This window comes from Arachis ipaensis, chromosome B4 (assembly GCF_059453495.1).
Source record: "Arachis ipaensis isolate K30076 ecotype BB chromosome B4, ASM5945349v1, whole genome shotgun sequence".
NCBI classification, from domain to species: Eukaryota; Viridiplantae; Streptophyta; class Magnoliopsida; order Fabales; family Fabaceae; genus Arachis; species Arachis ipaensis.
The window spans coordinates 118,304,084-118,328,228 of NC_142439.1; the positions used below are offsets into that span (position 1 = coordinate 118,304,084).

At 36.2% G+C, this 24,145-nt stretch overlaps 1 protein-coding gene and 1 pseudogene across 1 annotated transcript; one reads left to right on the plus strand and one right to left on the minus strand.

Moving 5' to 3' along the window:
• Nucleotides 1-14,249: 14,249 nt before the first annotated feature.
• LOC148568933 (uncharacterized) lies at nt 14,250-15,755 on the minus strand. Its single transcript, XM_088483799.1, has one exon. It carries the CDS (start codon nt 15,753-15,755, stop codon nt 14,250-14,252), a length of 1,506 nt encoding a protein of 501 aa, XP_088339925.1.
• Nucleotides 15,756-19,238: 3,483 nt separating this feature from the next.
• On the plus strand, nt 19,239-20,968 carry LOC148568934 (uncharacterized; annotated as a pseudogene).
• The last annotated feature ends 3,177 nt before the right edge of the window (nt 20,969-24,145 follow it).

A 24,145-nucleotide genomic window follows, 5' to 3' on the forward strand; every position in this document is an offset into this window, starting at 1 on the left:
GCAAGAATGTTATGAATGTCAAGATGAACACCAAGAACACTTTGAATGTCAAGATGAACATCATAGACACAATTTTGAAAAATTTTTAATGCAAAGAAAACATGCAAGACACCAAACTTAGAATTCTTTAATGCTTACGCACTAAGGATTCAAGAATGCATATGATAAACATGAAAAGACACAAAACAAAAAATCATCAAGATCAAACAAGAAGACTTACCAAGAACAACTTGAAGATCATGAAGAACACTATGAATGCATGATATTTTCGAAAAAATGCAAGATGCATATGCAATTGACACCAAACTTATAACATGACTCAAGACTCAAACAAGAAATACAAAAATATTTTTGATTTTTATGATTTTCTAATTTTTTTTGTATTTTTATTTATTTTTTTTTTCGAAAATTATTGTGAAAAATAAAAATAAGGATTTCAAAATTTTTAATATGAATTCCAGGAATCTTGCCATGTTAGTCTTAAAGCTCCAATCAAAGGGTCAGGCATGGCTTAATAGCCAGCCAAGCTTTAATAAAAATATGAGTGTAATTCAGACATGACAAGCCTGACATACCCTATCCAGAAGGATTGGGCATGACTCCACTGAAGTGATTAGCCAATCCCAAAGCAGTTTGGGTATGGCTTTACAGCCAGATAGGCTTCAACATGCTTCATGAAACACTAGAATTCATTCTTAAAAATTTTGAAGCCATAGAATAATTTATTTTTGAAAACATTATTTTTAGTAAATTTTTTTTTTCAAAAACAAAGAAGAAAATTTTGAAATATTTTTGAAAGATTTTTGAAAATAAAACAAAAAGAAAATTACCTAATCTGAGCAACAGGATGAACCGTCAGTTGTCCAAACTCGAACAATCCCCGGCAACGGCGCCAAAAACTTGGTGCACGAAATTGTGATGTCACATTCATAATTTGTCACAACTTCGATACAACTAACCAGCAAGTGCACTGGGTCGTCCAAGTAATACCTTACGTGAGTAAGGGTCGAATCCCACGGAGATTGTTGGCATGAAGCAAGCTATGGTCACCTTGTAAATCTCAGTCAGGCAGATATAAAGTGATAATGGTGTTTTCGAATATTATATAATAAAATAGGGATAGAGATACTTATGTAAATCATTGGTAGGAATTTCAGATAAGTGAATGGAGATGCTTTTCGTTCCTCTGAACCTCTGCTTTCCTGCTATCTTCATCCAATCAGTCTCACTCCTTTCCATGGCTGGCTTTATGCAAGGGCATCACCGTTGTCAGTGGCTACATCCCCTCCTCTCAGTGAAAGATATGCTCACATGCTCTGTCACAGCACGGCCAATCATCTGTCGGTTCTCGATCATGCTGGAATAGGATTCACCCTCCTTTTGCGTCTGTCACTAACGCCCAGCACTCGCGAGTTTGAAGCGCGTCACAGTCATTCAGTCATTGAATCCTACTCAGAATACCACAGACAAGGTTTAGACTTTCCGGATTCTCTCGAATGACGCCATCATTCTAGCTTACGCCACGAAGACTCTGGTTAGGAGATCTAAGAGATATTCATTCTAGCTTATTTCATGTAGAACGGAAGTGTTTGTCAGGCACGCGTTCATAGGGGAGAAGGATGATGAGCGTCACACATAATCATCACCTTCATCATGTTCTTGGGTGCGAATGGATATCTTAGAAGCGAAATAAGAAGAATTGAATAGAAAACAGTAGTACTTGCATTAATCTTTGAGGAACAGCAGAGCTCCACACCTTAATCTATGGAGTGTAGAAACTCTACCGTATGAAAATACATAAGTGAAGGTCCAGGCATGGCCGTGTGGCCAGCCCCCTAAAACGTGATCAAAGGATCATAAGGTAATCCAAAGATGCCTAATACAATAGTAAGAGGTTCTATTTATAATAAACTAGCTACTAGGGTTTACATGAGTAAGTATTTGATGTATAAATCCACTTCCGGGGCCCACTTGGTGTGTGTTTGGGCTGAGCTTAAGTGTTGCACGTGCAGAGGCCATTTGTGGAGTTGAACGTCAGTTTTTGTGCCAGTTTGGGCGTTCAACTCTGGTTTTGGATCCTTTTCTGGCGTTGGACGCCAGATTTGGGTAGAAAGCTGGCGTTGAACGCCAGTTTACGTCGTCTATTCTTGGCCAAAGTATGGACTATTATATATTGCTGGAAAGCCCTGGATGTCTACTTTCCAACGCAATTGGAAGGGCGCCATTTCGAGTTCTGTAGCTCCAGAAAATCCACTTTGAGTGCAGGGAGGTCAGAATCCAACAGCATCAGCAGTCCTTTTTCAACCTCTGAATCTGATTTCTGCTCAAGTCCCTCAATTTCAGCCAGAAAATACCTGAAATCACAGAAAAACACACAAACTCATAGTAAAGTCCAGAAATGTGAATTTAACACAAAATCTATTAAAAACATCCCTAAAAGTAACTAGATCCTACTAAAAACATACTAAAAACAATGTCAAAAAGCGTATAAATTATCCGCTCATCAGTAGCTATTTGGAAACTCGCTCGAACAACATTTTCTTACTTAAGCGAGATTCTTGCCTGAACTCCACTTTCTCGCCTAAGTAAGATTCTCGCACAAGCACTATTACCAAGCTTAAGCGAGATTCTCGCGTGTGCGAGGTCAGTTCACGTGCCTTGATTAATGAAGCACGTGCATTCATGTTTTGGGTCCTCCAAAGACCCCTGGCAGCTATATGAGATGATATTTTGAAGCCAAGATTTAGGGAGGAGGAGATATTACATTCATACTCACTCATTTTTACATTTCTTAGGTTTTTGGTCTCATTTTCTAGTGAGAGAAACTCTAACTTCTCTATAGGTTTTCTAGAGTTTTACTTCATTTTGCTTCTACTTTTGGATTTTGATATTGTTTAATTGTAGTTTTTCTCTTATTTTCTTATTCTTCTACACTACTTTGCTTAGAATTTTTTGTTCGTTTACTTTGTTTTATTTTGGTATTTTATATGAACTATGTGAATTCTTGGTTTCTTATGAATGTATTTGATATTTGATATTTTATTTATGCTTATTTGAGTTGTTAGTGTTAATTCTACTCATAGCGGGAGTACGTACTCCTCATCTAGCGCCCCATGAGTTCGTTCACGCTCTGCTAGGGTTTCATTGTGCCGCCTCCATGGTTACACCTTTCTTTATCTTTTCTTCGGCAAAGTCTTTTCCATCTTCTTCTACTTTCTTCTCTTAATTTCTTTTCCGCTTAGTTTTCTAATTTTCGTTTTCTCTCCCAATTCATTCCTCTTTTAATTCATTCTGTTTTCTAATTCACTCAATCCATATATCTTATTTCTCTCTGAAATCATTAAATACCAATTCTGTTTTTCTCTACACCATGAGCAACAAATCAGAGACTCAGAACCCTCATATAATTGATAGTGATCAAGAGAATGACTTGATCATTTTAGCTTATAAAGAAAGGTATTAAAGGAATTCAAGCCTGTACACGGAGCCTGTCCGGAAAAATTTTCTCAGATCGGATCTTTTCCGTAGGTACCATGGAAGGAGCTCTCTATGCAATATGGAATAAACCAGAAGGATTTATAGTAGTCAAAAAATCTAGGAACCAGTTTCAATTTTTCTTTGAGAATGACTCTAATATGACTCGAATTGAAAAGGGTTAACCATGGTTATTCAAGAGTTTTGTTATTCATGTTCGCAGATGGAAGCAGTCAATAAATATGAAGAATAATCACATCTCTTCTTTTCCTGTATGGGCACAATTTTGGGGATTGCCTGAACAATACAAAACACTTGAGGTTGGCCGAAAATTGGGTGGGAGACTTGGTCAAATTAAAGAGGTTGCTCTATTTGAAGTTAGAGGCAAAGATACACGCATAGTGAATGCTAAAGTGGAACTAAACGGTGATAAAAGAGTGAGGAATACACTGAAATTGCTTGATCCTAATCAAAAAATGTTAGAAATGGGAGTACGCTATGAACATATAGGTGTGTTCTGTACTTATTGTACAAAATTGGAACATGAATCTAAGAACTGCCAATGTTTTATTGATGATTCTACCCAAAACAATATCAAGGAAGATAGAGTTGGTGAATGGCTTAAGGCAGATCAAGTCGGTAGGCGTTTAACTGAAAAGAGAGCTTCCTTCAATCCTCACCAACCTCGGGATGGTTCTATTCCAACTCAACCGAAGAAAAAATCTCCACCTGCTTGGCTTTTTGATAGTTTCTCAAAAATGAGTGTGCAAGATGATCAGAAAAAATAGAATAATGAAAAAATTGCTGCCAATTCAGGTTCTAGAGCAGAAAATGAGAGTGAATCAGAAAACACAGGTACAACTACTGATACTAATTCTTCTTCTAATGCTTTATTGGAGATATCCTATCCCATGAATAATATCAAACACAATAATAATGTCATATCCAAGCTTAAAAAGGAGAACAAAAAGCCAAACCTGAAACAACTTGTCAGAAAGTCTGTGATAGGTTTCAAACGGAGGAGTGGAGGTAATGGTACTGAAGATATTTCAAAGAAAATTTGTCTCAATGATATTGTCTCTGATGCTATGACGGTGTAGGGTGCCAGCCTTCAAGTGGCACCCAAAGAAATATAAAACTGCTCTCGTGGAATTGTCGGGGTTTGGGGAGACCCCTGACAATCCACAATCTTAAAGGAATTTGCAAATCCTACTCCCCCGAGGTTGGTTTTATCTGTGAAACAAAAAATCAATCTCGACAAGTTGAAGAAAAACTAAGATCTTGTGGTTTCAAAGAATGGTTTATTATGGATCCGGATGGATTATCAGGGGGTTTGGCAATGGCATGGAGGGATGGTTGCACTGTTCAGATTTTACAGCATGGTAGATTCTTCATTGCGGCATCAGTTCTGACAGCTGGTTCTAATGATCCCTATGGTGTTCTAGGTGTTTATCTCAGCTCAAATGATCAACATAGAATGGCTCAATTTGCTGAATTAACTTCAGTCACCCAACAGTTTGATGGTAAGGTTGTGTTAATGGGTGATTTTAATGTCATTTCTAATCAATTGGAGAAAGCAGGTGGGGGTGCTAAATCTCCTTCTTCTATCGAAACCTTTAACAATTTTATTGATGACAATTCTCTTATTGATATTGGTATGGTCGGAAGACCATTCACTTGGTCGAATAGACGGAGGGGTGATGAGTTGATACAGGAAAGATTGGACCGATTCCTGGTAGGAGTGGATTAGCAGTAACTCTATCCCAATGCAACGGTTCTTAGACTGTCAGAATCAGGCTCGGATCACTCCCCTCTTCTCTTAGACTCTAATCCGAGAACTAAGAAATCTAAATGCCGATTCAAATTTCAAGAAAGATGGTGTTCCAATGATGAAATAAGGCAGATTGTTAGAGAGGTTTGGCACGAACAGATTGATGGTTCAGCCATGTATATCCTAGCTCAAAAAATAAAGTGTTGTCGGCATAAGATTGTCAGATGGCAGCAAGAACACAGATCTAATTTGAAGGTGGAGATTGATTTACTACAGTCTGAATTAGAGGAACTTCGTTTAGCAGGAATTCATGGAGGCGACATCATTTCAGAAATAGAGGACAAACTTGAAAAAGCATTGCAAAATGAGGGATCTTATTGGAAAGATAAGTCTAGAGTCAAATGGCTCAAATTCGGTGATTAGAATATAGCTTTCTTCCATCAGAAATTTAGAAACCGAACCCGAAGGAATAGAATTTGGCAACTAACTGGAAGTGATGGTGAAGTGGCTACTTCAAATGCTTGTATTGCTTCTGTGGCTGAATCTTATTTCAAGAACATCTTTTCCTCCACTTGTCATGAGAACCCTGAACCTCTGCTTACTGATTTTGAACCTAAGGTTACAGCTCACATGAACTGTAGGCTTCAAAGACCAGTGACTATAGAGGAAGTGAAACGTGCAACATTTAGCATTCATCCTCAAAGTGCTCCAGGAGATGATGGTATGACAACAAAATTTTTTCAAAGCTTCTGGAATATACTTAGTGGTGATGTGTTTCGAGCAGTTAAGAGCTTCTTTTTAGAGGGCAGAATTTTGAAGGGTCTTAACCACACTCAGATCTGTCTTATTTCCAAGATTTCTGATGCTAAAGATATGACTCAGGTAAGACCAATAAGCCTATTTTTAGTCTTTTACAATATTATCTCCAAAGTATTTGTACATAGACTTTAGGGTATGGTGAATAGACTAATTAGCCCTACGCAGAGTGCTTTTATTAAAGGCAGATTAATCTCTGATAATATCCTAATTGCTCACGAGTGTATGCTTTACTTGAAGAACAAAAAAAGGGGACTCGAAAATGAAATGGCGCTAAAATTAGATATAAGTAAGGCATATGATAGGGTGGAATGGCACTTTCTTTGGTTTATATTGGAGAAGTTTGGTTTTGACTCCCGGTGGATCATGTGGATTCAAGAATTAGTGACAACTGTTTCTTATTCTGTTATTGTGGAAGGACAACCTTATGATTTCTTCAAACCAAATAGAGGTATTCGACAAGGAGATCCTCTATCTCCCTATCTTTTTCTTTTCTGTGCAGAAGGTCTCTCCTTCTTGCTACACAAGGCAGAACAAAACAGACCAATTCAGGGTCTTCAGATACATAGGCGATGTCCCAAGGTCAACCACCTCCTCTTTGCTGATGATTCCATCTTATTCTGTAAGGCTAATCCTGAAGAATGTTCAAATATCCTGCATTTATTGAATTCTTATGAAAGCATCAGTGGCTAGAGGGTAAATCTTAATAATTCTGCTGTATTCTTTAGCTACAACACTCCCTCCACTACTCGTACACTACTGGCTAACTCTATGAATATTAATCATATTGGAGCTCGGGATAAATACCTTGGTTTGCCTTCTACAGTCTCTAAATCGAAAAAGGCTTCTTTTAGTATGATCAAAGAAAAGGTTCGGAAAAGAATCCAAGGGTGGAAATGCAATCTTCTATCGTCAGGTGGTAGACAGGTATTGCTTAAGGCAGTGGGAGAAGCTATTCCTATTTATACATTGTCTTGCTTCAAGTTGCCTGATGGTTTAATTTTGGAAATTCACTCTTTACTTTCTCAGTTCTGGTGGGGACAAAAAGGTTCTGAAAGGCGGATGGCTTGGATTAGCTGGGACACTATGACTCTCCCACGAAAAGAAGGAGGCCTTGGATTTAAAGATCTCAGAATCCAAAATCTGGCGCTTTTAGGCAAACAGTTTTGGCGACTCGTAACACAGCCTACTTCCTTATTATCCAAAATCCTAAGAGGTAAATACTTTAGTAATGGTAGAAATTGGAGTCTTACCTTCTTGGGGATGGAGGAGTATACTGGAAGGCAGAAAGATTGTTGAAAAAAGTCTTAATTGGACTGTGGGTACTGGAGAGAATATTCGAACCTTTGAGGATCCTTGGCTGCCTCCTCCGTATCCTTTAATGATTTCTGACATGCCAAATAGATAGGCTATTTCTGAGTTAGTTCCAAGAGTTAAAGATCTAATTACTGAAGATAGGAATTGGAATCAGAATCTCATTCAAGAATTATTTTCCCAAGACGTTGCAAACAGGATTTTGTCAGTTAAAATTGAGCAGAGTAGGGACAAATTGTAATGGGATTTGAACAAATCCAAGCAATATGATACAGCTTCAGGTTGCAGAATTGGCTATTTATTTTACCATCCGCCTCTGGAGCTTTTCCCTAATTATATGCAGCAGAAAAAGTCGTGGATTGATCTATGGAAGTTGAACTTGCCTCATAAAATTAAGCTATTTATCTGGAAAGCTCTCCATGGCCGGCTTCCGGTGCTTGCTCAGATTCATCATCGTATCCTATCTATATCACCAATATGCCCCTGCTGTCACGAAGCAACCGAAACAGTCACTCATTTTTTGATCGATTGCTCTAGAATTAAAGATGTATGATCTCAGAGTTATCTTCGTGACTGTCTTTCCCCTCAAAGTCCTAACAACTTTTGGACATGGTGGACTGCATCAACAGAGATGCTTAACCCGTTGAAGATTGCTGACCGTAATCCTCAATTGCTTGCCATCATTTGCTGGAACTGCTGGAAAGCTCACAACCAGTTGATTTTTGATGGTTCTACTTCAATGGCGTCTGCCATTCTAGCAAACTCTATCAAGTTGCTCCGTGAAATCCAAAGAACTCCCAGTTTAGGTCGTCATCCCCATGAGGCAAGCTCTTAGTTGCATTCAATTTGATTTATCATTCTTTCTTCTATAAGATTTTTCTTCGTTTTTCGACCATACACCCTTGGATGAATACCTTCAGTGTAGTGTTTTTGGGAAATCTCCATCTTTCATTATGCTGTCCTGCTTTTGGACATCTTTGTATTTCATTTTTCAATAATTAATGAAATATAACCTACTATCTTTGGAAAAAAAAAGAGTTGTTAGTGTTAAATTCTGGAAGTAGGTAGTTGTAGTTTTTTTTTTTTAATTCTTGTAATTTATGATGCTTTATTTTTGTATACACCAAGTGTTTGATAAAATGTTTACATTAGTTATAGAGTATATTTACCCTTTCTTGGCTTGAGGTTAAAAAATTAGATGACCTTGAGTAATTAATGTCCAATTTTGATTGGTAATTAGTAAGTTAGTTAGGATTTATGAATTAAGACTAATTATGTCTATTTAACTTTCCTCAATAATACGTAGAGGTTGACAAAGTGAAATTAACTCTTAATAATTACCATGTTTGTGGTTAAGGACAATGATAGTGATCCTTGATTCTCAATCCTAGCCAAGACCTTTTAGTACTTAAATTTTTTTCTTTTGTTAATTAATTGCCTTAATCATTTCTTGTTTAATTTAGTTGCTTTCTAGTATAGTTATCATTTTACTTGTTGCTCTTTTATCCCATACTTAGTTAGTCATACTTGCTCATTGGTTTTATTTTCTTACAGTTTAGTTATTCAGTGCTCTTTTAATTTCTAGTCAATTTATATTTCCGTAATTACGCTCCAACCCCCTGATTTCCATAGCTAATGATTGTCCACCCTATTGTAAGTCCAAGGAAGAATGACCCAGACTTAAACTCCCGATTATTATTTTGAATATTTTTCTCATATCTTTTAAACAAAACTTTGATAGTGTTAATTATTGGGTTAGAGCTACAACAAATTTGAACTTTATAACTTGTGAATTTTCAAACCGGTACATAGTACTCATCAACTATCATAAAGGAAAAATATATCGTTTCTTCAATGTTGTTGTTCCAAGATTGTTGAAACGTACTGTTAATAATCATGTTGTTTCTAATTTTAGCTCCAATAATATGTTGAGGCATAAGCGATTAGGCCATGTTGCCTTTAGGATTGTCGAGTTAGTTTTTACTCAATATAATTTGAAAAAATTCAATAAACAAGAACTTCCTAATTCTGTTGTTTGCGCTCATTGTGAGAAAGTTAAAATACATAAACAACCTTTTTAGATTCTCAAACTATTTATACTGGAACTTTAAAAGTAGTTTATTCTGATGTTTGGGGACCTTTGCCTATGTTTTCATATTTGGAGTTTAGATATTATGTTAGTTTTATTGATGCTTATTTAAGATATATTTGTGTCTTCCATCTTGTGAACAAATCCCAAGTTTTTATTGCTTTCAAACAATTTAAATCTCTGTTTGAAAATATGACCAATCATAAAATAAAGAATTTCAAGATTATATGAAGGTAAATACACCTCAAAATTTTCATTTCTTTCTTCCAGAACAAGAAATTCACCATAGGTTCTCTTGCCATTCATAAACAAAATAAAAAGACTGAGAGAAAACATAAATATATTATTGAAACTTCCTTAATTATGGTCTCTAATATTGAAATGCTTTTAACACATTAGGATGAAGCTATTTTGACTACAACATATATTATCAACAGATTACTAACACTAACATTATTCAATAAATTACCTTTTGAACTATTGTTTACCAATAAACCTAATTATAGTCAATTTAGAGTGTTTGGCAGTACATGTTTTTCTTTGTTGAGACCTTATAATTCAAACAAATTTGATTATAAATCAAATATGTATATATTTTGTTGAGTTTAAAAAACTAAACTATGATTAAGATGATGACTAAATATTATTGAGTCATTATCCAGTTATTTCTGCGATTAATTTTGTTTTGTGTGCAAGAATTAAGTTAATTGAAACTGGCCCAAGAAGCATGAAAATAAGCCCAAACTGAATCTGGCCGACTTACACAACTTCATGGAAATAATTGTTAATCACAAAACTTCCATCAGAGATGAAAAGAATGCCTCAGGATTCAAAGAAAAAAAGTGAGCCCATATCCATAGCCAAGCCCAACAATGGTGGTTCGTATCCAAATCCATCTTTTTAACTTAGTTTCTAACTAAGTGGTTCAATTTTCATTTCATTTAAATACACCACACCACACCACCGAAAGCCAAATCCTCTCTTTTCTCTCTTCTCTTTTCTTTCACATCACATCACTTTGAAAGAAGAAGAAAGAATGGAAATTTTCTGAAGCTAGGGCAAAGTGAAGCTTAGAAAGCAAGTTTCCGATTTCAAGCAAGAAGAGAAGATCAAAGGGAATATAGCAAAAAGACGAGATCACATCCAAGGGCAAATCACAAAAAGGAGTTTTCACATTTGTGCTTCATTGAAGCTCGGAGAAGAAATCTTCTCCAAGTATGCATAGAAGTGGAAAGTTGAAAATGTTAAAGATGATAAAGCTCTGTTGTAAGTCAACGATCAAAAGTCAAACTTAGAGCCAAAGCAAGAATACATGGTTCAGATTCATGAGGCAAGATGAAAAAGATTGAAAGAGAAGATTGAAGGTATGGTTGCATGTTTGATTGAGTCACTGCTTCTACCCTCTCTCTCTCCTCTGTCACACCACTGCTTGGTGCGGTAATTTATATAACCACACTTACTAACCGGCAAGTGCACCGGGTCGTACCAAGTAATACCTTACGTGAGTAAGGGTCGATCCCACGAGGATTGATGGATTAAGCAACAATAGCGTTTGATAGGATTAGTTAGACAGACAGAAAATAGTGTTGAGATGCAATATAAAAGACATTAAACAATATCAAAAATATTGAAGAAAGGTAAGTAATAAGATGGGAATAATATATGGAGAAGATAGTTAAGGTTTCAGAGTTATCTATTTTTCCGGATTAACTTTTCTTACTAACTAATTTAATTATGCAGGATTTAATTTATGGCAAACTGTATGTGACTAGACCCTAATTCCTTAGACCTTCTTAGTCTCCCCTAAAATTCATTAACTGCAAATTCCTTGGTCAATTAATTCCAATTAGAGGGTGATAATTAATTTCTAGTTTATATGCCACAAAAACTCTAATTATCCAAGAGGTAAAAGGATTATATGTCACGTATCCTATTAAATTCAGATAATTAAAATTTAGGAGAAATAGTTTTCAAGCTGTTGTTCAGGTAAATAGCTTTTCCAAGTTTTACAAGAACTCAAATAGAAAGAGGGTCATACTTCCGTTCCACCCAAATTCATAAAATAAAGAGCGAAAACAATTCGTAAATTATAAATCCACATATAAATTAAAATAGTAAAAGTAATAAAATTAATCCATAGAAATAGACAGAGCTCCTAACCTTAACAGTGGAGGTTTAGTTGCTCATGGAAAAGAGAAAATAAGGATTTAGGTAAAAATGTACCGCCTTCTAATCTGATGGCATCAGATCCCTTTTTATAACTAATCCTAATAAATTTAAAATCTAATATTTAAAATTAAACTTAAAATAATATATTTTTCTAATTTAAGATTTCAATTTAAATTTGAATTAATTAACAAATCTTCAGTTGATGGGTGGGGACCACTTGTTCTGTCCATTCTGCAGCTTCTAATCTGTGTTTTCGGGGCTGAAAATTGAGTTAAAACAGCCCAGAATTCGCCTCCAGCATTTTTCTGCATTTTCTGCACGTGGCGCATTTGACGCGTCCGCGTCGTCCACGCGTTCGCGTCATTTGTGCAGATTCCAGTTCACGCGTTTGCGTTAGGCACGCGATCGCGTCATTGCGATTTCCTCCAATCCGCGCGGTCGCGTGAGCCATGCGTCTGCGTCGGTATTCGCTAGTCATCTCTTTGACTTCTTCTCTTTCTCTGCAGAAACTCCATCAAATTCCGCCAAATACTACCTGAAATAAACAGTATTGTACAAAACTCAAAATAGCATCCATAGTGGCTAAAATATAATTAATTCTTAATTAAATTCAACAATTTAGATGCAAATTCACTAGGAAAAGATAGACAAGATGCTCATGCATCACAACACCAAACTTAAACTGTTGCTTGTCCTCAAGCAACCAAAACTAATATAAGCTTAGGATGTGAATTTGCATGAGAATGAGAGTTCGATTAAGCCCATGTCTTCTCTTATAGTGGGGTTTACAACTGCAATCCTGAACAGTTTTGGCATCTCACTTTATCTTTTGAAGTTCAGAATGATTGGCATCCATAGGAACTCAGAATTCAGATAGTGTTATTGACTCTCCTAGTTCAGTATGTTGATTCTTGAACACAGCTACTTTATGAGTCTTGGCTGTGACCCTAAGCATTTTGTTTTCCAGTATTACCACCGGATACATAAATGCCACAGACACATAACTGGATGAACCTTTTCAGATTGTGACTCAGCTTTGCTAAAGTCCCCAGTTAGAAGTGCCCAGAGTTCTTAAGCACACTCTTTTTGTTTTGGATCACAACTTTAACCGTTCAGTCTCAAGCTTTTCACTTGACACCTTCACGCCACAAGCACATGGTTAGGGACAGCTTGATTTAGCCGCTTAGGCCAGGATTTTATTCCTTAGGGCCCTCCTATCCATTAATGCTCAAAGTCTTGGATCCTTTTTACCCTTTGCCTTTTAGTTTAAAGGGTTATTGGCTTTTTCTGCTTGCTTTTTCTTTTTCTTGTTTTTTTTATATATTTTTTTTCGCAAGCCTCGTGTTTTTCACTGCTTTTTCTTGCTTCAAGAATCAATTTTGTGATTTTTCAGATTATCAATAACATTTCTCTTTTTCATCATTCTTTCAAGAGCCAATGATTTTTAACATTCATAAATTTCACTATAAAAAATATGCACTGTTCAAGCATTCATTCAGAATCACAGAAAATACTACCACATTTAAGTAAATAAGACTATTATTCAATATAGACCCACTCTCTCATGCAATATATCACTCCTATATTTTTTTTATTTTTGATTTAAGCTCAGTGAGTAATACATGAGACATCTTTTCAGAATTAAAGCAATAGGAAAACTAGGAAAACTAAACTAGTCCTAGGATTCTAACTAATAAAGGATCATGCAACAAACAAAGTAAAATAACAGGAAACCGGAACATAACATAGAAAAATAGGGGAGGAATAAAAAATGAAAGGAACTCAACCACCTTAATTATCCTAGCGGTCGCTTTATTCTTCAGGTTGTGCTCCTTCGCGAACATGATTCACCTCCCTTTTGTACTAGAAAACCTATAAGCGTAGCGTCAACACCAAACTTAAAGGTTTGCTTGTCCTCAAGAAAATAAGAACTGAAAATAGAAAAGTCAAATATTAAAATGAAAGAAAAAAAATAAGAGGATAAGAAAATAAGAGAGAATTAGGATTGGGAGAGAGAGAGAAAGAAAACTGGGCGGCGCAAGCGACGCGTTCGCGTGCAGTACGCAATCGCGTACGTCGCGCATTCTTCATAATGACGCGATAGCGTCAAGCACGCGTTCGCGTGGATGGCCATATATGCAACTGACGCGAACGTGTCAGTCACGCGTCCGCGTGACCAAATTTGTGCTTTTAGCACACTTCTTGCCCCAAGCTGGCACAACTCTCTACCCAAACGCTCTTTTACGTCGAATTTGCAGGTCACGCGATCGCGTCGGTGACGCGATCGCGTGGGATCGTTTGTGCGAAAGGCTCCATTCTGGCGCCACTCCCGCGCAACTCTCTGTAACTTTTTATTTTTTCTCGCACCCCTAGATGACGCGTTCGCGTCAGCAACGCTGGCGCGTCGGGTGCTTTTTTTTTTTTGAAATATAGCTTGAGGTGTTCAGTTCCTGGAAGAACATAGCTGCATGATCAGAAAATTAGTAAGAACTCAAACAAAATAAAATAAAATAACTAAGAAAACTACTACTACGAAAAATAGCTAAGGATACAAATTTATCGGGTTGCCTCCCGACAAGCGCTTCTTTATCGTCACTAGCTTGACGGTCAGCTCCTCTAAGGAGGAGGATCATAGGGGCTCAGCTCTTCACCCCTTACTTTGAACTTCTTTCCTGTGTCTCCATAACGTAGCTCAATATGCTCCAGGGAGAGGATTTTGATTACTGTATAAACCCATGCTGGATTGCTGGTCAACACCACCTTCATTCCTGGGGAGAAACCTTCAGTGGGGATCTTTTTGTTTCTCCATCCTCTGGGTATTTTTTTCTTTTTGGGGACCTCCTCCTTGGGTGATGATGCAGTTTCAACACCAAACTTAGGTTTGATGTCAGGCGGAATTTTATCGATTGTCACCACAGGAGGTTTGAGTTGCAAATTCTGCTGTGCATCATCAGGGGGTTCTTGAAGGTTTGGATCAATAAGCTCAACCTGCATGCACCTCTCTTCTTCACCTGTTGAATGTACATCTTTGAAGACATGAAAGACCAGTTGCTCATTATGCACTCTAAGCACTAATTCACCCACTTCTACATCAATAAGAGCTCTTCCAGTGGCTAGAAATGGTCTTCCTAGAATTATAGAGGCATTCTCATCCTCCCCTGTGTCAAGAATCACAAAGTCTGCTGGGAGGAAGAACTTACCCACTTTAACCAAGATGTTTTCCACTAATCCATATGCAGGCTTCATAGATTTGTCTGCCATCTGTAATGCTATCTTTGTGGATTGTGCCTCTTGGATTTGTAGCTTCTTCATCACAGATAAGGGCATTAGATTTATGCTTGCCCCTAGATCACATAGGGCTTTCTCAAAGGTTGTGCTCCCAATGGTGCATGGAATTTGAAAGCTCCCTGGATCTGGCATCTTCTTTGGCAAGTTATTCTGAATGACAGCACTACATTCCTTAGTCAGGACTATTGTCTCATCTCCCTTTAAACGCTTTTTCTTTGACAACAGCTCCTTCATGAACTTGACATAGATAGGCATTTGCTCCAAAACCTCAGCAAAAGGAATATTGATTTGTAACTTTCTGAAGATTTCCAAGAACTTTGAAAATTGCTTGTCCTTGGTCTCCTTTTGAAGTCTCTGAGGATACGGCATCTTAGGCTTGTACTCAGGAGCCTTTGGCAGTGTAGGATAAGTGTCAAGAGAGTCTGGGAATGGGTTTTCTGCACGCTTTGGAGGGGCGTGCTCTACTTCTTCCTTCTTCTCATCTGGAGCTTCTTTTTCAACTACATCTTCATTGACCTTGGTCTCAGAGCCAGCTACTTTACCACTTCTTAATTGAATACCCTTGCAATCTTCTCCTGGGTTCACCACTGTATCACCTTGAACTATACTTGCAGACCTCTCAAGTATTTGCTTGCTCAGTTGGCCCACTAGCACCTCTAAGTTTCTAATGGAGGCCTTGGTTTCCTGCATAAATTGTGCTTCCGCACTTGCCACTTGTTCACTTATTATGGTGATAGCCTTGCATTCCTCTCTTGGATTTGGAATTGTGTTACTAGGAAGGCTATTAGTGGTCCTCTGATCAATTTCATTAACCTTTGTGGCTAATTGATCCATTTGAATCTCCAGGTTCTTGATGGATGCTTTGGTTTCCTGTCTAAAACCTGTCAATATTGCTTCCAAATCATTGTTTTGCTGGAAACCGCCCTGAGAACTATTGTTGAAGTTTTGAGGTCTCTGAGGTTGGTCCCTCCACCCAAAGTTTGGGTGATTCCTCCATCCCTGGTTGTATGTCTTAGAATATGGATCATTGTTGGGATTTCTAGGACCACTCCCCATGTAATTCACCTGTTCAGAAGAAGGTTGAGCATAATCATAATTATCATTTTGCATAAAGTTACCTGCCATGTCATAGGAGACTTCCTGTGGTGGATTTTGGGTGTTGATAGCTGAGACTTGCATGCCACCTATCTGTTGAGTAAGTAGATTTATTTGCTGAGACATCAGCTTGTTCTGAGCAAGAAGAGCATTAACAGCTTCTACTTTCAATACACCTCTCTTCTGAGAGGTCTCAGAGTTCACAGGATTCCTGTTAGATGTGTATAAATATTGGTTGCTTGCAACCAATTCAATCAGCTCAATAGTCTCCTCTGGTGTCTTCTTCTTGTGCAATGAACCGCCTGCAGAAGTATCTAAGCTCATCTTGGATATCTCACCCAAGCCTTCATAAAAGATATCCAGTTGGGTCCATTTGGAGAACATGTCTGGAGGGCATTGCCTAGTCAGCAGCTTGTATCTCTCCCAAGCTTCATAAAGAGTTTCACCCTCCTTCTGCTTGAAGGTCTGAACCTCCAACCTAAGCTTAGTCAGCTTCTTTGGTGGGAAAAATTTAGTGAGAAACTCTGTAACAACCTTTTCCCAAGTATTCAAACTCTCTTTTGGTTGGAAATCTAGCCATAGCTTTGCTTTATCCCTCAGAGCAAATGGGAAAAGTATGAGTTTGTACACCTCTGGGTTTACTCCATTTGTCTTCATAGTATCACATATCTGTAGAAAATCAGAAATAAATTGATTTGGATCTTCATGAGGAAGTCCATGATACTGGCAGTTTTGTTGCACCAGGGTGACTAATTGTGGCTTCAACTCAAAGTTGTTTGCAGTTATAGGAGGCACCACAATACTTTTTCCATAAAGATCCGCAGTAGGGGCAGAATAAGAGCCAAGCACTCTCCTCTGTTGATCATCCCCATTCGGATTTACCACATTGGCATTAGGATTATTATTTGCCATATTGGATTCTGCAGCCTTGCAAAGTCTTGCTTGTTGTAAACGCCGCCTGAAAGTTCTTTCAGGTTCAGGATCAAAGTCTAAGAAATGTTCTTTGTCTCTATTCCTGCGCATACACAAGCAGAAAACAAGAAAAAATGGGACTCTCTACGTCAGAGTGCAGAGAAGTCCCTGTGAGGTAACCTGTGTAAAATAATAAAATAAAAATACTAAATAAATAAAAAAATTCGAAAATTTTAAAAAAATAAAAAAATAAAAATAAACAGAAAAAATAAAAATAAAAATAAATAGAGGACACCAAACTTAAATTTAAAAATTAAAAAAAATATTAGTGCTACTTTTTGTTTATTTAAATTTTTTTTTTAAAGACAAACATAAAACAAACTAATATAAAAAAAATAATGAAAGGAAACTAAAATGAAAATAAAAGAAAAAATAAAAGAAAAAATAAAAATTAAAAACGGACGAAAGAAGGAAAAGAAAAAATTAAAAAAAAATCGAAAGCGAAAAGGAAATAAAAAGAAAACAGGGGAGGGGGTAAACGAAAAAGAAAAAATAATGTAAACAAAAAAAAGAAAAAAATAACGTAAAAAAATGCAAAATAAAAATTAATAAAAAAAAATTATCTAATCTAAGCAATCAAACAAACGAATAGTTATTAATCACTATCAATCCCCAGCAACGGCGCCAAAAACTTGGTGCGGTAATTTATATAACCACACTTACTAATTGGAAAGTGCACCGGGTTGTACCAAGTAATACCTTACGTGAGTAAGGGTCGATCCCACGAGAATTGATGGATTAAGCAACAATAGCGTTTGATAGGATTAGTTAGACAGACAGAAAATAGTGTTGAGATGCAATATAAAAGACATTAAACAATATCAAAAATATTGAAGAAAGGTAAGTAATTAAGATGGGAATAATATATGGAGAAGATAGTTAAGGTTTCAGAGTTATCTATTTTTCCGGATTAACTTTTCTTACTAACTAATTTAATTATGCAGGATTTAATTTATGGCAAACTGTCTAGACCCTAATTCCTTAGACCTTTCTAATCTCCCCTAAAATTCATTAACTGCAAATTCCTTAGTCAATTAATTCCAATTAGAGGGTGATAATCAATTTCTAGTTTATATGCCACAAAAACTCTAATTATCCAAGAGGTAAAAGGATTATATGTCACGTATCTTATTAAATTCAGATAATTAAAATTTAGGAGAAATAGTTTTCAAGCTGTTGTTCAGATAAAGAGCTTTTCCAAGTTTTACAAGAACTCAAATAGAAAGAGGGTCATACTTCCGTTCCACCCAAATTCATAAAATAAAGAGCGAAAACAATTCGTAAATTATAAATCCACATATAAATTAAAATAGTAAAAGCAATAAAATTAATCCATAGAAATAGACAGAGCTCCTAACCTTAACAGTGGAGGTTTAGTTGCTCATGGAAAAGAGAAAATAAGGATTCAGGTAAAAATGTACCGCCTTCTAATCTGATGGCATCAGATCCCTTTTTATAACTAATCCTAATAAATTTAAAATCTAATATTTAAAATTAAACTTAAAATAATATCTTTTCCTAATTTAAGATTTGAATTTAAATTTGAATTAATTAACAAATCTTCAATTGATGGGTGGGGACCACTTGTTCTGTCCATTCTGCAGCTTCTAATCTGTGTTTTCGGGGCTGAAAATTGAGTTAAAACAGCCCAGAATTCGCCCCAGTGTTTTTCTGCATTTTCTGCACGTGGCGCATTTGACGCGTCCGCGTCGTCCACGCGTTCGCGTCATTTGTGCAGATTCCAGTTCACGCGTTCGCGTCAGGCACGCGATCGCGTCATTGCGATTTCCTCCATTCCGCGCGGTCGCGTGAGCCATGCGTCTGCGTCGGTATTCGCTAGTCATCTCTTTGACTTCTTCTCTTTCTCTGCAGAAACTCCATCAAATTCCACCAAATGCTACCTGAAATAAACAGTATTGTACAAAACTCAAAATAGCATCCATAGTGGCTAAAATATAATTAATTCTTAATTAAATTCAACAATTTAGATGCAAATTCACTAGGAAAAGATAGACAAGATGCTCACGCATCACTGCTGTATCTAATTTTTGGGAGAAGAAGACCAACAAGTGCTGTAGCAAGTTTCAAGCTAGGTAGCTTCACTCTTCTATTAAAGAGGTGACGGCCAAGGATTGGAGTAAGGAGTGAGAGCACAAAGTTTGGGTTCCCATAGCTCACTGAGCTGTTTATTCTTCTCCTTCATGGATTTTATTGAGTATCCTTTTTTTATTTTAGTCTTTCTGTGTTTCAATGGTAAAAGGCAAATTAGTGAGGTTTGTCTGTAAAATCCATTGAGTGAAAAAAGACAGAGAGTTAGACTTGGAGAAAAAGCCATAGTTATCTCAAAAATTCTTTGTAAGTATTTCGATTTTGTTGTCATAATCCTGAGGGAATTTCTTTCAAGTTTGGTTAGCACTTTGCTGTTGAAAAGTTGGGGTGAGTTCCTAGTCAAGTCTAGTTTGGGTTAGAAACTGAATTTGTCCTATATAGGATTGATTAGAATCCTAGGGAGATTACTGATTGTAATCTGTTGAAAGATAGTAAAATTTTGTCACTGTTGTGATGGAGACTGGATGTAGGCTATATTGCATTGAGTAGCTGAACTAGTATATATCTGTGTGTTATTATCCTTTCTCTTCTTTGTTTCTGGTTTTGCATTAAAGGAGACAAAACAGAAGTATCTCCTGATTCTACTATCCTGCAAATTTTCTTTATTACTCTCCATACACGTTGCTCAGTTTTGGCTCCTACTGCGTCAAGAGACAAAATGACAGTCTCTCTAGTTTTCAGCTCATTGTATCTCAACTAAATTCAAGGTTGAAAGCAAAATTAAAAAGAGGCCAAGATTCAATCCCCCTTTCTCTTAGCTACTGATAACCATCAATTGGTATCAGAGCTTGGTCTCAAAGAGATCAAGCTTTACAACTTGGAGGAAAGATCCAACACAGTGGCTTACACACTGACAGAAGGACAATCCAACAACAGACCTCCATTCTTCAATGGAAAAAATTACAACTACCGAAAAGAAAGAATGAAGATCTTTGTTCAATCAGTGGATTACAACCTCTGAAAAATAATCATAAATGGTCCTCAAATTCCTACCAAAACTGGTGCTGATGGTGTTGTCACTCCCAAAACCGAAGCAGAATTGAATGAATATGACAAGAAAAAAGGTGGAACTTAATGCCAAGGTTGTCAACATGCTAAAATGTGCAATCAGCTTTGAGGAATACTGGAAGGTTTCAAGATGCAAAACAGCAAAGAAAATATTGGATAAGCTCCAAGTCACACATGAGGGCACCACATAAGTAAAGAAAATGAGGATTGACATGTTGAGCAAAGAATATGAGATGTTTTCTATGAAGGAAGGAGAATCAATTGATGACATGTTTGAGAGATTCTCTATCATCATTAATAGCTTAGATGCTATAGGGATAACTCATTCTGAATAAGTGTTGATGAGAAAAGTCTTGAGAAACCTAACAAAAGAGTTGAAAACTAAGGCTACTGTTATTTTTGAAAGCAATAACCCAAGTCAAATGACATATGATGAACTGAGAGAAAAGTTACTAGCATATGAAATCACTCACATAAAGAATGATACAAAAAAGAAAGGAGTGCCTCTTAAATCTTATACTGAATTAGTGGATGATAAATCCGGTGATTGTTTATCAGATGACGAGCTTGTGTTTTTTGTTAGGAAACTTAAAAGAATGATGAGACTCAAAGGAAGAAACAGAGGAGGCAGCTCAAAGGTACCAAAGAAAGACTTAAGCAAGGTCATTTGCCACAACTACAGAGAAGCTGAACACTACAAATATGACTGTCTGGAGCTAAAAAAAGAAGATAAGTCTCGGAAGGACAAGAAGAAGGGACTTATGGCTTCTTGGAAAAATCTGGAAAATGATACTGAAGGTGATGAAGATTTCAGACCACAATTCTCAAGCCTGCTTAATGACCGATCACAGTCACAAAAATGAGGTAATCTTTCTTGAACCTTCTAATGAAAAACTTCATCTCATGATTGATGATCTTACTAAGGAAATAAGAAACTTTATGAATCAATGTCATGATCTTGAATCTGAAAATGACATCTTAAAGGCTGAAAATACTTTTCTCAAAGAAAAATTAAGAGAAGCCGAAACTACTGTTGATCTTGTTGAAGAAAACAAGCGGCTTAAATCTGAAATCAAAAGCCTTGATGGAAAGCATTCTGTTGTTGCCTATTTGAATTGCTTTTGAAGAGAATGAAAAGTTGCATAAAGAGGTTAAGAGTCTAACTCAAGACTTAGCTAAGTTTGCTCAAAGTTTTAAAAATTTAGACAAACTATTAGCTAGTCAAAGACCTCTTTTTGAAAAGGCTGGGTTGGGGTATTGTGAAAAATCTGAATATGTTTTAAAAAATTCACACTTTGAAAATGAAGCCTCAACCTCCAAAGACAAAATATTTCAAAACTCAGATCACCTTAAAAAAATCATCAAGTAAAAAATTATATCATATATGCAATCCGGATGGTCATTTTCCTATTTAATATTTTATTTTTGAAAGAAAAATTGGTGATAAACAAAATAATTGGCAAATACAATTCACTTGGACAACTAAAAAGGTTTAATATTAAAGGATCCAAAATGATTTGGATACCTAAGGTCACTTAAGAGTTTTGTGCAGTTTTGCCTAGCATCCAAGAGGAAGAATGACATGTGGTACTTGGATAGTGGATGCTCTAGGCACATGACCGGAAAGTCCACACTCTTCATCAAGCTGGATAAATATGATGGAGGCTTTGTGACTTTTGGTGACAATGGAAAAGGAAAAATAATGGTCGTAGGTAAGGTGGGTATGAGTTTCTCTACTTTCATTAATGATGTATTTTTAGTTGATGGATTGAAACACAATCTTTTAAGCATTAGTCAATTATGTGATTTAGGTAATTTAGTTATTTTCAAGAAATTAGAATACTTAGTTGTGTGTGAAAAATCTGGTGAAATCTTATTTGTAGCTAAAAGATGCAATAATGTGTATGGACTTACCTTGGAGGAACTAAAAGAACAAAATGTAGCTTGTTTCACTTCCATTGAATCTGAAAAATAGTTATGGAATAAGAAATTAGGACATGCAAGCATGTTTCAAATTTCTAAACTTGTGAAAATGAATTTGGTTGGAAGTCTTCCAAAAATAAAATTTGACAAAGATATCACTTGTGATGCTTGTCAATTGGGTAAGCAAACTAAAAATCTTTTAAACCCAAGGATGACATCTCAACTAAAAGGCCATTGAAAATGCTATATATTGATCTTTTTGGTCCTACTAGAACTCAAAGCCTAGGTGGTAAATATTATGGTTTAGTAGTAGTTGATGATTATACTAGGTTTGGATGGGTTCTTTTCTTGGATCATAAAAATGATGCTTTTCTTGCTTTTTCAACTCTATGCAAAAAGATTCAAAATGAAAAAGAATTGAAAACAGATTCCATAAGAAGTGATCATGGAAAAGAGTTTAAAAATCAAGACTTTGAATCATTTTATGAATTTGGCATTTCACATAATTTTTCATGTCCTAGAACACCTCAACAAAATGGGATTGTTGAAAGGAGAAATAGAAGCCTTCAAAAAATGGCTAGGGCAATGCTTTGTGAAAATTAAATTTCAAAATTCCTTTGGGCTGAGGCTGTAAACACAACTTGTTACATTTTGAACCGAACCATCATTCGAAAAGTTTTAAAGAAAACCCCATATGAGCTTTGGAAAGGAGTACCACCCAATCTTAAGTACTTTCATGTTTTGGATGCAAATGCTTTGTCTTAAATACTAAAGATAATTTTGGAAAATTTGATCCAAAATCTTATGAAGATGTCTTTGTCGGTTATTCAACCACTAGTAAAGCATAAGAGTTTACCTTAAGGAACATAGAATAATAGAGGAGTCCATACATGTCACCTTTTGTGATTCTAACACCATTTCAAGTGTTATTGAGAAAAATGATGCAGGAATTGAAACTAAACCTAGCTCTGAAAGGATTCATGACCAAGACAAATAAGAACTTTCTTTGGAAAAAGTTATCCCTGTTTCTGCAGAATAAAATGCAGGAGATAATCTGTTTTTTGTCTCCTACCGAAACAGAAAACTTTGGAAATCAGAACACCACAGAACTAAATCATACTCAACTTGAAATCACTTCACCAAAGCCCAGAGAATGGAAGTTCTTGAAGAACTATCCATATGAATTTATCATTGGAGATCCATCACAAGGAGTTACCACAAGATCTTCAAATAGAAAGAGGGCTAAACATAATAATTTTGCTCTCATATCTCAAGTGGAACCTAAAAATGTGAATGAAGCCCTCGACAATCTTTCTTGGATAAAGGCAATGGAGGAAGAATTGGGCAAATTTGAGAAGAATGAGGTTTGGTCACTAGTGTCTTATCCGAATGGTAAGAAGGTAAGGGTACTAAATGGATCTTTAGAAATAAATTGGGTAAAGATGGTAGTATTGTTAGAAACAAAGCTAGATTAGTAGCTTAAGGGTATGATTAAGAGGAGGGCATTAACTTTGATGAGTCTTTTACTCCTGTTGCAAGAATGGAAGCAATAAGATTATTGGTTGCATATACAGCCCACAAAGGATTCAAGCTTTTTCAAATGAATGTTAAATGTGCCTTTTTTGAATGGTTTTATTGACAAAGAGGTATACGTAGCTCAACCCCCAGTTTTGAAAATAAATATTTTTCAAACCATGTTTTTAAACTCTTTAAAGCACTTTATGGTTTGAGACAAGCTCCTAGAGCTTGGTATGAAAGAGTTAGCTCTTTCTTGTTGAAAAATGGCTTTCAAAGGAGAACTACGGATACAACTCTTTTCATTAAAGAATCTAATTATCATTTCATACTTGTTCAAGTTTACGTGGATGACATTGTGTTTGGATCGACAAATGAAGTCTTGTGTGATGAATTTAAAAAATTAATGACTAGTGAGTTTGATATGAGTATAATGGGAGAACTCACATTCTTCCTAGAACTCCAAATCAAACAAATACCTAGTGAAATTTTTGTGTACCAAGGTAAATATGCCAAGGAGTTAGTAAAGAAATTTAGTTTAGACAACTCCAAACCAATGAGTACACCAATGCATCCTAATTCCAAACTTGAAAAGGATGAAA